The sequence below is a fragment of the Pipra filicauda genome, unplaced genomic scaffold (genome assembly GCF_003945595.2).
Source record: "Pipra filicauda isolate LSUMZ 115617 unplaced genomic scaffold, ASM394559v2 scaffold16_size7369187_pilon, whole genome shotgun sequence".
Lineage (NCBI taxonomy): Eukaryota > Metazoa > Chordata > Aves > Passeriformes > Pipridae > Pipra > Pipra filicauda.
Window position 1 is genome coordinate 3432006 of NW_024104207.1, and position 21784 is coordinate 3453789.

The 21784-nt window shown below is 41.7% G+C and overlaps 1 protein-coding gene across 2 annotated transcripts in view; it reads left to right on the top strand.

Moving 5' to 3' along the window:
- Positions 1 to 21784, top strand: part of PGBD5 (piggyBac transposable element derived 5) — a 72551-nt gene that overhangs the window by 21983 nt on the left and 28784 nt on the right. For both annotated transcript variants that reach the window (XM_027721319.2, XM_039379503.1), the window contains exons 2-3: positions 8705 to 9132; positions 17118 to 17252. In XM_027721319.2, the coding sequence (XP_027577120.1) occupies positions 8705 to 9132; positions 17118 to 17252 (563 nt within the window). The remainder of the gene's footprint in view (positions 1 to 8704; positions 9133 to 17117; positions 17253 to 21784) is intronic.

Sequence of the window (21784 nt, forward strand, 5' to 3'; positions counted from 1 at the left end):
ATGCTGACCCCCACCTGGCTACCACCTCCTTTCAGGGAGTTGTAGCTGAGCCTCCTTTTCTCCAGGCTAGCTCGTCTAGATGAAGCTCACTTAGAAATGCATGTGCACACTTTCCTACAGAGAGTAGTAAAATTTGTGGGAGGCTGCTACAACCCAAAAGAAGCAGGTTGGAAAAAGAGCCTGAATATTATTCCCACGCAGCTCCTGTTATCCGTCTCCTTGGCAGATTCTAGGTTTTGAACTCTTCTAGCAGGGCAGCAGCAAGAGCACCCTGCTCATCACCCTATCCCAGGTGGGTGCAGCAGTACATGTTTAGTTCTGTTCATGGGAAGTAGCATCGAGGACTTTGGGAACTATGTGCTTACCCTGACAACTACTCTCTGTCTTCTGCAGGAAGAGCCTGTTGCTGCTGGGAAGCAATTGCAGAGATCAGTACTGTAGCTACCTTAGCTCAGTTGGGATGGAAATGAATTGTTAAGAGGTTCTGTACTGAAATCAATGTTCTTGCATGATAAGGTTGTCTCTAATGCTTTTCTAAACTATCTGGATTTCTTGGTTGATTTTTTTTTAAAATAATCAATTTTTGAGCAAAGCAGAAAAACATTTCCTCATGAGACTTGCTCAAAGCGAGGAAGTTTCAGTGGCATATGTGTGTGTTGCATGTAAATACCGGCACTGATGTGAAGGCTTTCAGCATCTCATTAGTTGGGTCATTTGCCTATTGACTTTTATTTACAAAAGATAAATGAAATGTTCTGATGATTTGCTTAGAATACATACTAGGCTATTTTCCCTCCTTCAAACACAAAAGCCCTACCTTTTAAGGCAGGGTCCTGACATCAAATATTGCTGACGCTTATACAGGTGGATTTTTATTTTAAATTTCTGGAAAGGAGCAAGTTGCATGTGTGAACAATGTGCACTAGAACAGACCAGGAGCCTGGGACAGAAAGATGTGATCATGGATTGCATCTGCAAGAGTTACCAGCGCAGCGGGGGGCTCTGCCATGGAACCATCCCAAAGCAGCCTTCTGGGATTTAGTTATGAAGGTCACCCTGCTGGTAGTGGAAGTTGTGCTGACATAAAACAATCCATTCTGCTTTGTAGAGTTATTTCATAAATGTGCACAGCTCTGTTTCCAGCCAGATGTGTAACTGCTATGTGATCTACTAAAAGCTGTATTACAGATGATGTATGAAGTCAGCATGTTGATGGTTGTCTCTAATCTGCTAGATATGCTCAGTGTCATCTGGTCTGCCAGGAGCAGCAAGTCTGCTCTGATGGTTGAGTGCAGTAAAATGTTAATAAAAAACTACAGTGGCAAAAGAAAGTGCAGTGGACTATTGCCAAGGGAGGTGCTGCAGCAGGAGTCCCCCTGATGAGGGACAAGCATATTTAGTCTCACAGCCAAATGAATAATGTGAAAAGGATTTTGTAAACTAACACAGTATGGTACTGGTGTAGCATTGACTCTGCTGCTTAAATGTGTTTGGCTTTTTGAAATTATTTTAACCATAAGACTTGTACCAGTGTTTTGGGAGGTTCTGTTGATAATGGTGGTTGGTAGGTTGCAAGATCTCACCAGAGAAATTAAGTATATAATTAAAGATGTCAACATTAGCTGCAGTGGGCTTTTTATTCTTTGTACTTGTCGCAACTTGAAAGCTTTGTAGCTTTAAAACGTGATGGTAAACACAAAGAAATACTTTCTTAATTAAATGGTTTTTTACCATGGCTTTAATCTACAAGCCACACTTCCATGGAAGACTGCCACAACATGCCTCACATGTTCTCATTCTCAGACCAGTGCTGTTGGTGGTACAACATACATGTGGTCAATGGGAAAGGTGTAAGACCTGGCTACCTGATCCACTGAAAATGTCCAGAAATTCAATTGTTTTCTACAGTGTCTTATCACACATGGTAATCTACTGACTAATACCTAAAATTCTTTACCTTTGGCATCCCAGTCGTGTTCTTGGGTGCCCATGGAAGCTCTTCACCTTTTCTGGGTTGAACTGCGAGCTAGCACACAGCACTACAGGGAAGGAGGAATGGGCATGGTGCCTTGGTTATCACCACGGGCCTTGGGTCACCATCACATTGAGTGGGAAGGTTGTCTGGTGTTGGGTAAATTATTTGTCCCTGACCTATGCCAGGTTGACCTGCTTAGACTTGACTCTCAAGGGGTTTTGCTGTAATGCTGAAGAAAGCTGGATGACAGTCTGGATTCAGTATACAGCAGGAAAACAAGCTGAATTGCAGGAAGTTCTGTGGTTTGCTAAATACTTTGTTAAATTTTACCATTTAATTTAAATTTTGCTGTTTGATTTACTAAATAAGTTCTCTATTTAATTTGTCATTAACTCAGCGGTGTCTGCTGTGGAGGCCAGGGACTCTTTTGACCAGAGTCAGCACATAGCAGCTGTGTGCTGATTTTCAGTCCTCTTTCATTTGTCCTTGGGTTGCTTTGAGACACAGCTCTTAATGCTCTCTATGGATAGAAGTCAGACTGCAGTGTGTGGATCGCTTTATTGCTGACGCTGTGAGGAAAACAATCCTTTTTAATGCCGGGGAGGGAAGAGAAAGTGGCCTTTCACAGAAGCTGTTTGGAACAATTTTTTTGACTACGGTTATTAGGCGCAGACGTGGAGGCATTGTCAAAGGCTTACTTTTAAGGTTGGAAGGGTGCAGTTAAATCACACTTTGCTAAATAGCTTGGAATAAACTTAACTGAACCCAAATGTGGAGCAGAAATGTCTCTACTGAGTGCCCATGCAAAAGTGCAAAATAAGTTTCCAGGGGAAGGTGACCTTGTAAAAACTTAACCAGAAGCATGGGCTGCTGAGAGAGAGCTCTTATGGTCTAAGAAGAGAACCATCTTCATAAGGACTATGTCCATTTTCTTCTTTCTAAGCCAATATGGTGTCTGTTTGGGAGTTGTCGGCTTTTTTATTTCATCCTCATAGGTTGGCTCTCAGCTCTAAGCAATGCCACAGTATGGATCATGTTTTCATCATTTATATTGAATTTTTGTGCTAGGCAGGAAAATAAGATTTATCTACCAAAATAACAGATGCAGACATCTACTTGCCCTAAAATACTGATCAGAACCACAGCTGGTATAAACTAGGATGACTCCTTTGACTTAGCAAAGCAGGCTTGTCACTGAAGGTTTTGTAGCTTTTTCTAATGAAGATGAACAAAATACATGCAGCATAATATCCTGAATATCTTCGATACTGCTCTCCTGTAGGAACTGGGCAGCAAGTAGCAAGTATCTGAAATAAACTGGAATAAAACTCAGAAGAGAACTGTTACATGCACTTACTTTAAGCTGTCTTGACAGGCTTGTCATAAGGCTGTCAAACTGGCTATGGTTTGAGGATGGTCTGATACACATTTCTTCCAGGCCATTAAGAATAGAGCTTATAAGAACTGATATTCTGAAAAGTCAGATAAGCTCCAGTGCTTCCAAAGCTTACGTGAGGAAACTTAGTGTGAACAGAAATTCTGAAAAATCTCACTTGGCAAATATTAGAACATAGTTTTTGATTTTGTTGCTATTTTTTTAGCTCTTTGTATTCCTCTCTACATATTGAAAAAGATGATAAGTTGTTTTAACTCTGTCATATTTCATCAGTCAACACTTTCCATGAAGACATCATGATTTTTTTGATGAATGTGTATTTTCTGACAGAAGTCTTCTGTCAGCACTTTTTAATGTTCTCTAAATAAGACCCAAAAATCCTATTGTACTTTTGCAAAGGTAACTTCTCAGGAATATGAAACAGTCTCTAATTATCTGGACTTAGGAAGGAGAAATTAATTGTCTTTTCAAACCTTGGTCTTTGAAAGCTGTGCCATATGTTGGATGAGAAAGTACTTCGCTATGGCCAAAAAATAACAGTTTCTGCATCAATTTTTCTTAGATAGGTATCTGTGTTTAGTATACTTAAATGTGCTATCCTCATGGGTGACTATAAATTTTTAGATTTTTCCTCAAAGAAGGCAATAAAATTACTTTTAGATTCTCAAACTGATGCTTCTACCCACTCCCGTGCCTGATTTGGGAGTATTGGGGTCTGCCAAGTTGCAAATGAAGTTACATTAATTTCAAAGTCAGCCCTGATTAGCTCTGCACAAGGTTTGTTTCCAAGTCATGCAATTTGGATTATCATTTGTAAGGTAATACCTGGGCCTATCAACATAATGGGATATTTTATCATGAACCTCCATTACATTTTGAGTAAGAACAGAGTTTTTTACACAACAGAGCAAAAGGAGAATTTTCTTTCACTGTGTTATCTTCTTACAAATCTGATTTATCTTGCCCAAAATGACAATGCTCTTGACCTCCTTAAGAATTATACGCTATGTTGTAAGCACTGATAGCTTTCCATCTTTTATCCATCCTTTATTCTGAGTCTGTGAACTCTGAGCTACTAAATTACAGGTTGGTAATCAGAGCAGAAAAAGTGAAAAAGAATACATGAACTTCTTAAAAATGCACTCAAATTACTTAGTTCTGCAAACCAGCTAAGTAAGAAAAAACCAGTTAATTCACTTGGAGTTCTTATTTTTTTTGTAATGTGTTCCTCCATGAGGAAGACTAGAAACACTGGTGGGATTGAAGTGGGGGGAAGAATGTGACTGGTGGGGACCCACTCAAGAGAGAAAGCAGAGATTGTAGGAGGACATGGAGGGGCTGCCTGAAGGATTGTCATATGGAAGTTTCATCTGAACTTTTTCTTAAATCTTTCTGGTTTTCCTCAATGTCTTTGTTTGCTGAGAAGTTGAGCATGCAGCCTGCTCTCTTGCTAGGCATCGGACCCAGCAAGGATGCTGCAGTTTGCCCTGAGCTGAGTTGAACCAAAATGGGCTCTGCAATGCACACAGCCGGAGGGTGAGGTGCCAGCCTCTGCTTCACAGTCATATCTCCAATATGGAAACAAAAATAGCTTTTCCTGTTTAGTTTTTTTCATTTATTTTGAGTCTATTCTTACAATTCGAAATAGCTGTGGCCCTGTAGGAGACATTCTGAGTGCAAAATAGAAGATGGAACCAACTAGTCACAGTAGCAGTAATGACTTGCAAGCTGGTTGCTGCGGATTGCACATGCAACTTTTTGCTGGCAGACAGGATGAGAAGGAAGAAGAGCTTGAGTTTGTACATTGTATCATAGCAGAAGTTGTTTGTTATTTTCCGTGTTCTACAAGGTCACATAAAGCAAGCCCAAAGTAGTAGCGCTGCCGTGTGTGCTGCCCAGTCAGAGGTTACTCAGTGGAGCTCTGACCCTGTCCTGAGTGTGCACAGAATGCTGGGTCTAGCTGCATGTTTGGACACTCCAAGAGTGCTTTTTCACTCTGACTCTATAACTTGTATTGAAAACCCTGATTGGCTTTTAGAGCAAAAAACCCTATGTAAGTAAATATATTCTCCATGGACACCCTTTATGGCAGAGGAGAGAGAAAAATCTGAATTTTATGTACAGTTGTAATTGTATAATTATTCTGAGAATAGACAACTAGGCAAAACCACTCTTTCATTTGACTGAGTAAGCTTTGAAAAGTAAACAGTGCATGTATGGAACACTGAACTCTTTTCATGTCAGTATTTTCTGGGTAAGTGTCATTTAAGTCGGTGTAAAAATCCTTAAAAAGTGCAAATTTGCTATTTAAGTTTCTTGTGCAGACAGTTGGCTCTCTATATGGGATGTATTTGTGTACTTAGAAAGTCATATTTAAATAATTTATTTTAGGCTGGTCATTAACTATGCATAACCCAATTCATGTTAAAATTCAGTTCTTTTCCTACTGAAATTTGGTGTCATTCTTGTTATATGCATATCAGTAAATTATGAATCAGTTGTACTCACATTGCCAATAAAGGCTGTTTTTTAAGACAATGAGATTATACAGGGACTTTCATAATTTTATTTAATCAACAATTAGATTGACGTTTGAGTCAGAAAGTGATTCAGCTTGCTTTTTTAGAGCTGTGTGGGTTCTGCATGACCAGTGAGACACCAAGCCTGCATATTTATTTCAGGAAGGAGAGAAGGTAGCAGATTCTATGTGGCTGGAGCAGGACTGCTGGGTAAGAAAGGATAGTCCTATCCAGTATACCTGGCAGTTTTCCATACTCACTTATCAAGATAAACTTGTGCAGCTACTGAAAATTTAACTACACCAAACTACTTTTATGTGCTTCTGACTGCTCTTGTCTCCCTAAAGATGGAGTTCAGCATGTACCTATTGTCCATATCCACGTGTCTCAAGACCAGCATATTTCACTTCATAAGACTTAATGCTTAATGAATTCCTGTTTGCTGTAGACAAGATTTAAAATGTTACCCCCACTCCCAGCTTCTGCTTCTGAAGGCAGGAATTTAAAAACTATCTCTGCGCTCTACCTGGAAAGTTGCCTGAGCACTGGAGTTGAATTCAATAGCTACTCAGGATTCCATAACTAGGAATACACTCTCTGCTTTGTGTTGTTATCAGAAAACCATTACTACTGTAGAATATAAAAACCTGATTAAGTTGTGGGGAAGAAGGAAGTGAGGCACTATAAGTTGTTCGTACGGAATCATTTGTATAGCATTTTATGTCGCTGCAATACTCAAGTGGGTGCTAGCGGAATATAAATCTCCTTTTCAGAATAAGAGAACTTTTTGTTAAGAGGCCTTATTATTGCACTAGCAGTTGAGGTTAAGTTAGTATATCTACTCTAACCTCATAGTTTTCACTTGTTAATGAAAACCTTCTATCATTTAAACTGAAATTTTCTTCTGTCCTTACTGAAACATGGTTTGTGTGGGGCTCTTTACTCTGGTCTTACTATGTAGAGAAATGTGCTTTCAGCTGAAGTGTTTCACTTCCATTTTCTCAATCTCACTAATTAAAATTGGAAAGTAATCTTTAAATAGATATTTTTTCACCATTTTTTACAGCTTGTAAAAAAAAAATCCACTTTTGTTTGCTTTTTTGGCATTCTTTGCAATCTGAAGGTTTACTGTTTCAATGTCTTGATGCTATCTTTCCATCCTTCTAATAGCTTGAGTTCACCAGAGTGCCCCCAAACATTAAGGCTTAAGAGCAAGTCCAACCACAGTATTTGTGTAGTTTTATGGAAAATTTCTGCAAGCTATACTTGTTGCTGTAACTAAGAATGTGAGCTGAGACACAGGGGTACTGGAGAATGAGACCTGACTGACATGGTAGTGGATCTTTGGAGAGCCAGATTGTAGAATGGCAAATCCCATGCTTTGATCCAAGGGGGAGAGCTGATGCTGAGATCCAAGCAGCCACATAGTGCAAGGAAGACTCTCTCTTGTTAGGCAGAACTTCAAGTGAGAAGCTGTGTGCCTCCTGCTTTTGATCAGGAAGGTGTTTTTCAGACACTCCCAAGGCTGAAGGCTGCTGAACTAAGGTGCAGTATTTATGTCTCCAACTCTTGGTTTGGGATTATACGCTTGTCACTATCTTTTTCACAGGGAGGTGAAACTACTCTTAAGTACTCCCCTGTCCATTGGGTTTGTCCATGCTGCTCTTCTCAGGTGTATTGGTTTTCACTGCTTTGCTAGGAGAATAGAGAATGTCCCCTGCCCTTACCTGGTGACTAAGACACTGCCATGAGGTGGAAGCATAAACTACCACTTTTGAAATGGAGCTTAATTAATTTATGGAAGGGATTAGAGGAGAGAGGGTTGTAAGGACTGGTGTCTGTGTCCCTGGTATTGCAGGCTCAATGTTCCTAATTTGGCTTAATGTAATCTGGTGTCTGACTGGCTAACCTCGTTACACTGATACAGTGCTGCCAATCCTTAGAGCCTCCCCTTTTTTTTTTTACCCCTCATTTTATGGAATAGTTGAAACTGTCAGAGAATGTGCAAGATCAGTGAAAAGCTAGAGTAATGATAGCGTGGGACTGCAAGGCTTATTACATTATGGGAGGAAGAGGACCACAGTATATATGCATTGTACTGCTAAAAATATTCCCTGTGACGTGGGACAGCAACACTAACCACATGGTAGCTGTGACTTGTTCTGGTAATGTGCTCTCTTGGGAGTATCAGAGTGCAGGATAAGGTTCCAGAGTGGTGGCAGAGACACAGAACTCAGAAACACATAGACATGACCTGTGTGACTCTGTGTGGAGCAGAGGCAGATTTGAGAGTCACAGAATTAATGAAAATGAACTGGGCAGGGATTAGAGCTGCAAGAGAAAAGGTGGGATCAGGTTCTAGAGCCTAGGAATCATGTCATATGGGATGAGGGCAGCACTCTCTCTGGAGGACTCAGGTACTGTCCTTCTGGGACATTTTGAGGAAGGCACTGCTTCGACAACGGTATGGACAAATAAAAGACTATCCGAAAAAAGCTGCTGAGGATAAAAGGTGCAGGTAGTGTATAAGTGGAGAAATTAAATGCATGCTGCCCAAAAGGCCTGCATGCTACAAACTAATAAGTGTGCAGAGCAGAGGAAGAAACTTTTCGGACTGTGTTGTATCATATAAGAGGAAGACACAGAATATGGGGGAAGTTTCCTGGTGAAGTCTGTCAGACAGTGAGCACATGCCATCACTTTGGCCTTGTTTTTTCGCTCTAGGGAAGTTAATCGTGCTTTAAACTTCTGGTTTTAGACATGCCTTGTGGTGCTCAGGAGTGTGCCTATCTTCCGTTCTTGCTTTTATCCTAGGTCCAACACGAAAAATGCCCCTGACTGCCAGTGCCATGGACTTCTTTCAGCTCTTTGTCCCTGACAATGTACTAAAGAATATGGTGGTCCAAACCAACATGTATGCCAAGAAGTACCAGGAGAGGTTTGGTAGTGACGATGCCTGGATTGACGTCACCTTGACAGAAATGAAGGCCTTCTTAGGCTACATGATATCAACCAGCATCCACCACTGTGAGTCTGTTCTCAGTATCTGGAGCAGCGGCTTCTACAGCAACAAAAGCATTGCACTTATCATGACGCAATCACGGTTTGAGAAGATCCTGAAATACTTCCACATTGTGGCCTTCCGCTCGAGCCAGACAACGCATGGCCTCTACAAAATCCAGCCTTTTCTGGACTCTCTGCAGAATGGCTTTGACTCTGCTTTTAGACCTTCACAAGCCCAGGTAAGAGTTAACCTGTTGGCAGGGAACATCCAATCTGTGCGCTCTTGGTTGTCTCACTATGATGGATAGTGCAGAGCATCACGACCTGAAGAAGAGCTGGGGCTTCACAATGTGAAGCCATGCTGTGGTGCCGCCATGAAACAAGAGAGAAAGCAGCACTGTCCTGTGTGAGTGCTCATCAGTGTCTGACTGCAGTGCTGCAGTGCATGCACCAAGCATGTTTCAGTGGGAATAGTGCTCTCTGAGCTGGAGCTGTTTGCTTTAGTGGCCTAAACATGCCTGGAGACTTCTCAATGAGGCCGGCACTGCTATGTTTTGCTGTCCTGAGGATGGGAGGGTACAGGCTTTGCCTGTGAGGGAGAGTGGAAAGGGCAGAGCTGATGCAGCTGGGCTGGAAGGAAAGCTGGTAGCTGCTTCTGCTACAGGCTGAGGATTGGATGGAGGAGCTGAGTTTGCAAGGAATGACTGTCCCTGACCTTAGCAGAAGGTGCTTGCTATATGTTCCAGTAGCAGAGCCACCTCCTCGCAACTGAGAAAGGGAAGATAAGCGGAGGGAGTGGTGAAAATCTTTTCTTAATATTCATCATACACTGTTTAAACTTTGTTCCAGTATAAGTGATCTGCTTTTGGAGCTGTTGCTACTGGTCATGTTCAGAAGTCTGAAAAGAAAATGGAATAAGCATGAAATATATTACCGCTTGAAATAACTTCTCAATCAACTCTCTGTTTTCAGAATATAAATATTTCACTTAGACATTTGGGAAGGGTATTGTGCCCATGGTCCTCTTTTTCTTCCTGTTTCCCTTCTGAAGCATCACATTTTTGCCCACTGCACAAAATTAATGAAGCCGTAGATGCATCACATCCATTAAAGTGTGCCTAAAATAAATGGGGAGTGATTACAGCTTATTTTATAGACAATAAAAATCAAACCTGTATAACTCATGAGAACACAGCTGCCTAAAAAGCTGTTAAGGTAGAGAGGGGAGGAGCGGGCGTTCTCACTAAGCCATGCCAGCAAGGTACATTTCCATTAAGACAAAACAGAGAGTGAGAGACACGGTATTGTTGGGGCTGAGCTCTCATTAAGGTATGAAATCTAATCTTTATGGCCGCTGACTTCAGTGGGCAGAAGATAAAGGCTTCAGAAATGCGATCACTGTGTCTAATGTAAATGCTTATAATGGTGTGCTGCGGGAGATGCTGTGAGTGAAAATCCATTAAAGGATAAATTTGATTTGCATGTATATCCTTTCTCCCATTCCCTGTCCTGAGCGAGGTTTGAGAACTGAATTGACAAAATCACAGCATCCTGTTTGCAGTGGCAAAGTATCTAAATCTCCACAAGCAAAATGTATGTTTGTCCTGAGCTTCGTAAGGAGATGCTGCTTAAAAAATATGGGGGAAGAAGTAGAGACAGCCAGTTCTCTTACTTCCCCTTCCACTTCTCTGCTCCCGTGTCAGTGTTTACGTCAGTGAATTCTGTGCAGCATGTTTCAGTGGTATTGAGTGGAACAAAAAGCAGTAAAATACAGCTTCAAAAATAACCCTGTGAGAAAGAATAAGGGTTTGAATCTGTTGTTAAAAATACCCTAGTGTACCTCCAGTAGCCTACTGGGGGATGTTCCAGGCCTCCTCCTGAAAGGAGCCTTCTGCATAACATCCTCCTGGGTGCCATCAATCAGGCTGCAGACTACCTATCTCAAGAGATGAGGACCCCATCTGCTTAGAACAGCAGGAAAGACCTCTCCCTGCAAATTGTCTTGAGTGCAGATTAGCAGACTGCAGTAAACATAAAACCCAGAATGTCAGGTCCAGTGAGAAATAATAGAAATAATTAAAAATAATAACCCAGTTGCACAGAAAAAAATGGAAAAGATGAGGGGAAAGAGCCATTTAGATGGGCTTTCAGATGTGCTGCTTCTGAAAGCAGTTTGGAAAGAGGAGCCCAGCTTTCTGTAATCGGAGATACCCAAAATCCCAAGTTCAAAATGGAATTGTTGCTTAAAGTACACCTGTATCTTAAACATGAAACTTTTGGTACCTGGGTGGCTTGCATTCAAGCTTTATGCTACCATCTTGTAAACAGCATCAAGCAGCAGAATGACTTGTGTTCCTTGCTGTTGAATGCAGCAGGGCTATTTGGGCTTGTACGTAGACTTGTTACTGACCTTCTTCCTCTGGCAGTGTGGACTCACAGAAGTTAGGAAGATACCATGTTTAACTCACCCCTATGGACAGAGCAGAGACAATCTGCATTCAGAGGCAGTGCAACATCTGCCTTCACAGTTGTTTCTTCTATAGATTTGATCTTTTTTTGGAGAGCTAGAAAAGATTGTTCAAGTGGAATTTCTGTCAGAAAATGCTTACGGGGTTTTTTTCTCATCTGTGACCCCTCCCCAAAATGTGCCTGTAAAAATAACACCACTGTTGCTATGAAAAGAAACAGGGAGAGAGAGAGAACTATGCCAATATACCAAAACAAAGAAAACAATCTAGTGAATTATAATTATTTTGCTAAATATACTGAGCAAACAAAAGAAAATAATTACGCTGCAGCTTATGAAAGAATTGAAAGCCCAGAACATTATAATTGTGTATCAGCAGTGCTAGCTTCAGTTTCTGAAGTTAAAAAATGGTGTTCTGACCTAGATTGGATAAAAAATGACAGGAATATTCTCTGCATCTTATCCTTCCTCAACATCTTCTGTATAAATTAAAGTGCTGCCTCTACCTGAGCAACAAGAGGTGGAGTTTTGGGTCTGTTCGTGTAATCAGTGTTGTTTCTTCACTGCTTAGCTTGGTAGCTGTGCTGCTGCTGTCTGCAAGCCTGAAGGCAGGGAAGATGCCCTGCCTGCGCTCAGGAGGTATACTGCACCAAATTCAAGAGTACTCGCCTGCCAAGGATGTACACTGAATTCTAGAAACCAGAGGAGTTCAGGGAAAATAACATCGCTGCTCAAATATCCTTCTGTGCCTGCTGAGTATTTATATGCTTGACACCAGGATGTGACTAGACAGGATTTCTGTCTTTGGTTACCCCTGACTGGTGTGGGAGGGGTCAGGAGCACAGCTCCAGGTACTCTCTCCTTCCCTATCCCTCCAAAGTACCTTCTCTTTGGTGTCTTGGAACCAAAGAGTTTTACATCTGCCCAATGAAATGTCAACTGGAAACGTTGGCTTAAGTTCCTGTCTCTAGCTGGAGTGAAAGAGAGGTCAACTGAACCTCTGGCTCCAAGGGCATGGTGCTAAACTTTGGCTTATTACTAGGTAGCTTGTTTGTGTTTCACTCTTGGTGGTATCATAGGGTATAGCAATTTCAACATATTTCTTCCAAACAAGCTCACAGATTGGATGACAGCTTCTTTGAAAACATAGAGGGGGAAAAACAGGCTGATCAACTTGCTTTTGTGTCCTCACGCATAAAAGTTCTTTTGGCATTGAGCATTTCCAAATTATAAGATCCTGCTCATGTCCTACCTCTATATTTCAGATTTTTTGTTTTCAAAATGATTCTGTAGGACTTGAGGGTGCTGGTTCCAAACCAGGACCGTTCTGTCTCAGGGCTTTTGTGATTATGACACAGATACATAAATATTCAGAGAACGCCAGGCACAAGATGTGGAGCAACAGAAAGACAGACTGAGGAGCAATAAGAATATTGAACAGGAAGGTAAATTTCTGATGTTCTGTAGCTCTTGGCCAGTTGATCCTTTGGTGAAGCCAGATTTTAGGGAGAGTTTGGCAACAGAAAATGATGAAAATTTATTGCTATTTTTAAATTACCTAATGGTAATGGAGTGCTGTAAAAACTGAGTTTTTGTTTTTTAAAAGCGTTGATTGAAGACTGAACAAATGGGCGGAGGAGCATGTAATCATGGCTCCATTGGAGGTGGGAGTTAACCTTTGAATGAGGGCAAAGAGGATCCATAAAATGTGGATAGGTGAATCAAGACTTTGAAAGTGAGAAGAGAAAGAATCTTTGTGATATATTGGAGGAGAACTATCAGAGAGAATTAAAGAAAAATGATGTGGTCAGAGTGATGGCCTAGGAAAATGGCTTTCCAGCAGCAGTCTCTAGGGCAGCATTGCTTTAGCTGGAGGCCAAAACTAAAGCTGTTGCAGGGTGATTGTGGGCTTGGATGTAAAGTTGTCTGTGTGGGTGAGTTGTTACTCTAAAATGAGTAACATTTTAGAGCTCTTACTCAGAAAGAATGGAAAATATAGGCATTGCCTGGCTTTGCAAGGAGTAGGAGGTAAAGAGTGACATTCAGATTCACTGGCCAGTGAGATCTGCAGCAGGAAGAGAGGGACGTCAGCAGTGACCAAAAAAGGAGATAGTAAGGGGGTTCTTAAGGGAGGGAGATGCTCTCAAATGTAGCATAATGAAATCAGAACTGATAGCTAGATGTACAAGCAGAGATGTCAGATACCAGCAAGAGAATTTAGTTTAGACAGGAGGAGCTTTGGAGCAAAGAAGTAGAAGCGCAAGCTACTACTTCAGAAGTAGTGACTGACTCTGTGCATACAGGTGCAGTTACCCAGAGGACTGTTTGCAGCTGGATGGTGCCCACCAAAAGCCAGAGACAAGGCAAGCTGAGGCAGTTTTTCCAGGAGACGAACTGAAGAGATAGCCTGTGCTGTGGATGGCCATGGAGCTAAGGAGAAGATGAGCTATCTCAAGGACATGTTGGCTCATTATCTAAGTAAAAGGAGTGCAGGAATTCCAAGTACAAGGCTTAGTGGTCCTGGGGCTTTGTCTACAAGCCTGTTTGGGCTGTGGTGAGAGCAAGATGGGTGGAACTTTGGCATGGCAAGAGAGTTGGAAATTATCTAAAATGGAGAAGAAAGGCACTCCTGACAGTGGCTATCTGTTTTGTTCTGTGAATGAAAGATGTTGCGAGGTGGAGCAATTGCTGGAGTTTCATCTTGGAGTCCTGCCTCTCTGTCACTTGGAGTGTATGTACATATTAAGGAGAAAACAAAGAGTGAAAGTTTAGCAAGTAAATCTAGCAGGGATGAGGATGACCATAAAGCAGAGGAAAAAAATGAGAAACCCAGTGTGATAGCTGTGGGGAAGCAAAGCAACTGGATGAGGAGCTTCTTAGACCTAAACAGAACTGGGAATTTGAGAGAAGAAAATGGGAATGATTTGTATGAAGAAATCCACAAGATTTTCTGGCATCAAAGGAAGTCAGGAAGAGGGGAGGGCTTGGGGAGTGAGTCAAAGATGGTGAAGAGGCGGCCAGGAATATGTGTAGGAGTCAATTAAGCCTGAATGTAGATTTTTATCAAGATGAGAAGCAGGAAAGAATATGCCATGGGGGCAGTAAGCTCACTCCTGTAAAAGTGTATATTTCAGCAAGAAAGGGGAATGGGGAAGGAGCAAATATCGCTTTGCATGGGGATTTGGCCAATACATGGATTTGAGATTACAGGAGGAGCAAGGAGACTGAGAATGCGGGAGAGTGAACAAACTGATAGTACTGGCCAGTGGCAACAGGGCTAACTTTTGTCATGACAAAACCATGTCAGTGTCAGAAGGAACAAATTGCTCCCTTTGAAAACAAGATGGGGATCAGCTGTTCCACCAGCAGGCTCAGCCCATAGAGCACTCTGCTTGCAAAGTTCTTTACAGCTGTTGAAGCAGAGGCTGCGTATGGAGGGGTGACAACACTTGTCTCCCCACCCTCTCTAATGGAAGCAGGAAGAGCAAGCTTCAGGGTTTTCATTTAATTTTCCTTGCCTGTCTACATTCCTTCTTTGCAGCAACAGCAAATCTTGCCCTACTCTGTTTACATTTTTGTTCCCTCTTCACAGCCATTCAGTAGAGACTTCGGTGGAGCATTAGTCTTCTTATGGAGAAATGACTTAAATGTTCACTACAGGGAAACAAAGGAGGGGAAGCTCTAGGTCCTAGAGGAAGGCAGGGCTGAGCATGGGCAGGGAGAAGAAGAAGATGGGGAGAGGCTTTAAAAATTCAGATTTGCTTTTTAAATTTAAGGCTGACAGGCCTTACTGTGTCATAGAAGGCAGAAAGAGTGTGAAGGGTAAGCAGGATGCAGTAGAGCTGCTGTGAAGAGAGTTGATACTGTGGTGCAGTTGAGGGAGAGAAGCTAGACTGAGGGTAAAAGTGATGCTTACACAGCCTTTTCTTTATGCTACTCTCCATCCTACAGCAGGGGAGATTAGTGGAACACCACTCAGTGGGATCTGGCAGGTAGAAGGCATTTCCAGAAGTGAGAAATTCTTAACTGTGTACCCAACCCCATCCCAAGGGATGTGCACCAGAGAGGCAGAAAGGCAAAAATGCGGATGAGGGCATGTTTAATATTTGCAAAATGCCATCAGAATCCTCTGAGGTGGACGTGGGAAATGCTCCAGGTGACCTTTAGAAGGGAAGGACCGTGTTATGTGTGGACCTTGAAAGAAGAAGATTTGGCTCCAGTGGGGAAGCAGGGCAGCTGCAGCTATGAAAACAAATAGCTTTGTGTGCAGCTCTCCTTTTTCACATCTGCGTTTTGGTGTATAATTTGAACATTTCACAAGAGTGCTTTCAGATGGTCCTGTGAATGTTTTATGAGTTGTTAAGAAGTGCAGTGCGTGTAAATGACAGTGTGCAACCATCACTTCATGGGGAGGGCACGGGTGCCTATTTTGGGTTGACAATGATGTTCAACAAACATCTTGTGTTCAGGAGGCCAGCAGCTGCTCATCACTGGTGCTTAACTGCTTACCCTTCACATCTCTCCTGAAAGCATTTTGCAGGTTTAATGCAGCTTTGTTCTCATTTCCGCCACTGTGCACAGATGCGCACAAAAACAGCACACATGCAGGCATGGAAAGGATTGATCAGGGGGTGAGAGCCTCTGAGCCTGTCTCCTGGAGGGATGGTCACTGGAGAAGAACATATATATATATATATATATATATGTGGGTATATATAATCCATCTGACTTAATTTACACCCCTTTACAAGGGTATAAACTATGGCCTGCTGAGACTGCTTTCCCCTCATGTATTAGGAGGGGAGCCTGAAGTTACTTGCTCTGATTTAGATGTAGATTTCTGAATTTGGTCAGCATTCATCAGCTGAGATCTTTCAACAGTTTGCAAGCCTTTGCCTTTTCAAAAGTGACTTGCTAGACAACTCGCATGCCATGCAGTGAGGTTTGTGTATGTTATGAACAGCTGTGAGGAGCTGCAAGGAGGTACTAGTAATTTTCTATAGGTGAGTTCCACAGTGTAAAACCTAACAGTTTTGCTACTGAATTAATGAAGTGTAACAAAACAGTTAGAAGGATCAGGGAACCACTTATATCATCTGGATGCAGAATGCAGATTGCTGCTTTCTCCAGTCTGCCTTGTCTTTTTCTATTCCTGCCTCTGGTGCTTTATCTTTGTCTCCTTTTGTCAAATTTTTCAGCTCCTGAGGGAAGAGAGACTTTCCCGAAGCTGCCGCCACCAGGAGAGCACCACCTCCTTAAGTGGCAGCAGAAAATATCTTTTTCTCCCTTAACTTCTCCCTCTCTTTGATGTGTATTTTCCTTTACTGTAACCAAGGAATGTACTTTACAATATATTTTAGGGGATGTTTGGGTGGAAGACATTCTTCCAAACAAGATGAAGCTTATGATGAAACTTGGAGAAGGATGCTGTTAACAATCCATTCTCCTTGCCCCATCCCTCCCATCATTTTGGAGGGATGTTGAACTGTAGCTGATAGGAAGAAGTGAGAGCCATGCCTTGCAGTGTTTGCAAACCACATGTAGAGCAGCTATCCACAATGGAGTGTGCTTGGCTAGGCTTTGGTTTTTGTTGGGTGGTAGCATGGAACAAAAGTGGGTTTGCTTCTTTGTATGGGGTGATGTGCCCAAGCACAGTGCAAGGGTTGTATTTCCTTGAAAGAAGTTAAAGCACCTTTTTTTTTCTGCAGTTGTGTATTCTTCTGGTTTTTTCCCCATCTCTTTTCTTGTCAATTGCAGGTACTACATGAGCCCCTCATTGATGAGGATCCTGTTTTCATTGCTACCTGCACAGAGAGGGAGCTGCGCAAGAGGAAAAAGAGGAAATTCAGTCTCTGGGTTCGGCAGTGCTCATCCACTGGTTTCATCTGCCAGGTGGGTTTTACCTCTTCAAATGTCTTGATTCAGTTCCAGCAGGCCCTTAAATGTATTGCAGGACCAAGGGTAACAGTCACTTCTCTTCATTATGTTGCCGGGGGCTACAGTCTGAATGCAACCAGCCTCTGACTCCCGCAGATAGTAGATCCAATGGACAGTGATGACATGTTCCTGATGCTCTGTTTGCTGTATGATTTAACTGAGAGTGTCTGTCTCTAGTACTGTCCATCTGGCTGCCAGCCCTAAGCTAATTAAATTGAAATGCAGTTAAAAGGTCTGTGTGTTTGTACATCCTAAATTTATCTAAATGGCTAGGTACTGTGACTTCTGTCATTTTTAATGAGTCAGCTTCCCTCTCTCTAAGTATAACACTGCATCTGCAATAACCAGTGGTGTCCAGCAAACTAAATCAATATGGTATCAAGATGTCAATTTTTCTTTGAGAAACATATTAATTGGGGTTCCTATTATGTATCTTTTCACACATTTACTTCTTGATCAAAGAAATAAAATTTGATGTGACTTCGAGGTGAAATGTGAGCTGGAGAGGGAGACATGATAAAAGGCTTGTTTTTAGTGTTGTGAAGCAATGGGAACATCTTTTCAAATTCTCAGATTGCTCAATTGCTGATTTATTTTCAGACCTCTTGAAAAATCTGGTCATTTATTTTGAAACCTAGAGGTCAGGGGGCAGATGTTTTCTGATACTTCTTTTTCCCAGGAGCTTTTGTGAAAAAAGTATACTTCAGAGTGGTGGTTCAGAGATGCAGGTAGCCCGTGCACATTGCTTGCTCAGGCTGAACGCATGTCAGAACTGCAGGGCCTGTGGATTTGCTACAGTTGGACATTTGTTCAGAGTAAAGTTTGGTCAGTGAATCATTACAACTGTTTGAGTAGCTGTGCAAGAAAAGAGGCTCGCTGGGAACAGGGATTTGCATTTTCAGCAGTGCTGTTCACTCTGAGAAGAAACGTAGGATCATATATCTTCCATTCATGTTTTAAAGCAGCTGTTTTGTCTGATACAAAATGGACTCACCTTGTGAAGCATCCTTTAAAGTTTCTGCTCTCAAGGCTCTTGGAAAGTCATTTTCTATATAGAGGCAGTGTTTTTGATCCCCAAGGAGAATTCCACTAGTCCCACACACAGTTTATTAGTGAAGCATATTGGGTATAGCGAGCACAAAGTTTGCTCATCTCTCTTGCCATGCACCCCCCAGCCAACTGCCACCAAACTAATGAGTCTTCAGATATGCCAGACATTTCATATTCTGAGCTATAATTATGTTGCACCTCCCATCCTGTCTATTGAGAGAGTAAATTATTGGAATGCAAAATTAGACAGAATAGATGCTCAGCACCACCCTAATTCTCCTGCTCCCTTAATGAATTAGATACGCATGCTTCACTTGCATCCGGATGATGTCCAGGATTATTTTACCAGCGGCCTTCTATTTCCATTCCATGACTTGGCTGTCATTATCAATATGCTAAAATGATTGGGTGAAAGGGACCTTAGAGAAGGGTGAAAAAGAATAGATGGGAACATGAACATTCATGCTAAATGGAAAAACCTAGTCTGGGAAGGATGGGCATCTTCAATTTTATATGCTGGAAATACTATGTTCATTTTTGTGTCACACTTATGAGCGATCTTGCAGAATCCAAAACACTTGTTTGATGGTTTGGTTTATTTATAGTATTGAAACAGAGGGGGTTTTTCACTGTGTTTAACATATGGAGAGAATTGATCTAAACTGGTAGAAAATCCAATGTTTTCCCCTTTGTGTGCACACCCTCCCCTTCATCTCTTGTGAAGCTGCCATCATGAAGGAAAGACTAGTTGCCTGTTAGTTAAGGACTGACTGGTCTAGCACCCTGTTTGTAACAGCACCTGCTGTTACAAAAACCTTACAGGACCCACTTGGAAATATGCAGAAATTCTGTTATACTGCCTGGATGAATTCCCTCCCTCATTGTTTCCACATAGTGACATTTGGGTCCTTTCATTCAAGATAAAATAGGACTATCAATACTTCAGAAATCAGGCTAATGCAGTTTCAAAAGTCTGAATAATATATATCTATAATAAAGTGAGACACCCAAGCAGATGAGAGAATTGAACTACTTATGAGTGGTTCTGAGGAATGGAAGGAACCTCAAGAGGTCTATGATGCTCCTGGCCAAAAACAAGGTCCTCTGAACCTGATTGATAAGCCTGATGTTAAAGAAATCTCCATTTGAGGAGACATCCTAGTTTTCCCAGTGTTCTGCTTTTCCTACGATGAAAAGGGTTTGTTGGTCTGTTTTGCTAACGTATAATGGCTATCACTGTTTTGAAGCCATATGCTGAGCTCCTCTGTGAACTCTGGTTGGCAGCTCACAGGTCAGTTGTTAATGTAAGGAATTTCAGCTGCTTGATTCCCCAAATTTCTCTTTCTGCTAATTCTCATGAACAAAGCTGAATCGTGGTTTTGGATGTGAGTAAATACTTCTGTTTGATGACTCATCCTTTACTTTTTTAAGCAAATGGTGTTTGGTTAAAAATCCAGCCCAATAAGCCATACATGGAACAGAAGTGGCGTAAAACCCAAGTGCTGCTTGTGGATATAGGAAGGTGTGTAAACTTATATATGCATAATGCAAATAATGTATATATATTAGACTACTTTTCTGTAGTACAGGTAACCTGACTCCGCTCTGACAGTTAAGTCTCTGTTTTAAGGTGGGTGCACAATTTCAGATCATATCTCTGCTTTGGAATTTCTCAAGCAAAGCATCTTGTTGCAGTGAATAGCTTTGTTGCTGAGTATCTTTTCACGGTCAGCTGGCCAAGTGGGAACATGCAGGAAGGACACATCGTTCAGACAATGTAAATGTATGTCTACTGCAGTTGGGAACATGAACAAAACCTTTCAGAGGGTTCGGAAGGGCTCCAGGAGAGCTGACTTTGGAAAAATAGATGGCAAAACTGCCCTGATACTGTTGCCTTTTTCATCTGCCCTTGGTACTGGACATCAAGGTGTCAGCAGCTGCTGCTGCAGGAGAGGGCTTGGGCCTTTTTATTTCTTTCCTTCTAATTCAATGAGAACAACAAACTCAGCTTGCAGGACCTCAGGTGTCCCTCTCTGCTGCGTCTTCTCTTTGCTTTCCTTGTTTCCCTCCAATCTATTTCCCTATATACTGGTTAGCACTTATATTTCTTTACTTATCACTAAGACACTTTTCAAACCAATATTTTTATGTCTTGATTACATTTTAAATGGTTGCAGTACCTAAGAAGTCTTTCTTTCTTAGAGCATTTGCTGAGTAAGTCATCCTATTTAAATCAAAACTCCAGTTGTGTCAGGTTTTTGTCAGTTTTTATTTCTCTCTCTCAAAATCTGGAACTCTTGCTTGTAAAAGGTGTTCATAAATATGATTTGTAAGAATCTTTTTCATTTTATATATAGCAATATTGCTCATCAAAAAATGATGAAGTTAGCGGCCAAATATCTGGTCAGGGCTAGTTACTTTGTTCTTTGTAGGGCACACTGTGCTCTCTCTTTGCATTTTTTGTGTGGCTCAAAAGGAATGAGTGTGGTTATGAGTAACTGTTACTAAGTTAGTTACTATGCCTAGTCCTTGCATAGCTCCTCTTGCACAAGAAGGTTTTCTGATTATTTTGCAGGAGAAGGAAGCACAGGATGCTGGTGAACCTCAGCACTGAACCCCATGGAGAGTCAGGCAGAACAAGCCTATTCCCATACTGCCTCATCCTGAACCACAGACACTTAGCACAGATGTAACCCTAAGACAGTCCCTGACCCAAAGAGCCATCAATCAACAAAATGGAAGGCAGTGTGTAGATGGTAGAGAGCACTGCAAAGTGACAGTCAGGCAATATTAATTACTGTGATAGGCGGTAATGGAATTAGCTCATCAACGTAATTATTAGCTTAAAAAAACTGATATCATGGTAAGAAAGAAATTACTTTATGGATGTGTATATCCTTCTCTATTCATTGAGATTAATTTTATTCTCTGAGGCTGTACTGTACACTTTTCCCTTTCCACACCCCCTTCCCTGCCCCCAGTATATGGGCTCTGCACTTGCTTTTATTCCCTGGCAGAAAATTCTTGCAATAATGCATGTAATTTTCACTAATATCCTTGTGAAATATGTTGCTCAGATTTATGAAGTCCTTTAGGTCCTTGTGCTGGGACTGAATTTCCATATTCCACTGCTTACCCTGAAGAAGTGATGAGTCAGAACAGATTAAGGAAAAGTACTGTGTATCTGCAGCTTGAGTCTTTCCATGTTCCTGAAGGATCAGTGACTTGCATGATAGCTATGTTTAAAGAGTAGAACTTGGATCAGGGTGGCCCCTGCCTGACAGGGTAAGAAAGGGTTCTCTCACCAAAGAACAGCAGTCTCAGTGAAGGGAGATGTTTAAGGTAACTCCACAGATCAGTGGCAGAGCTCTCAGTTGCAGCAAAAAAACCTCAAACAATGAAAACACCATGCTTTTATAATAAATGCTATAGTTCAT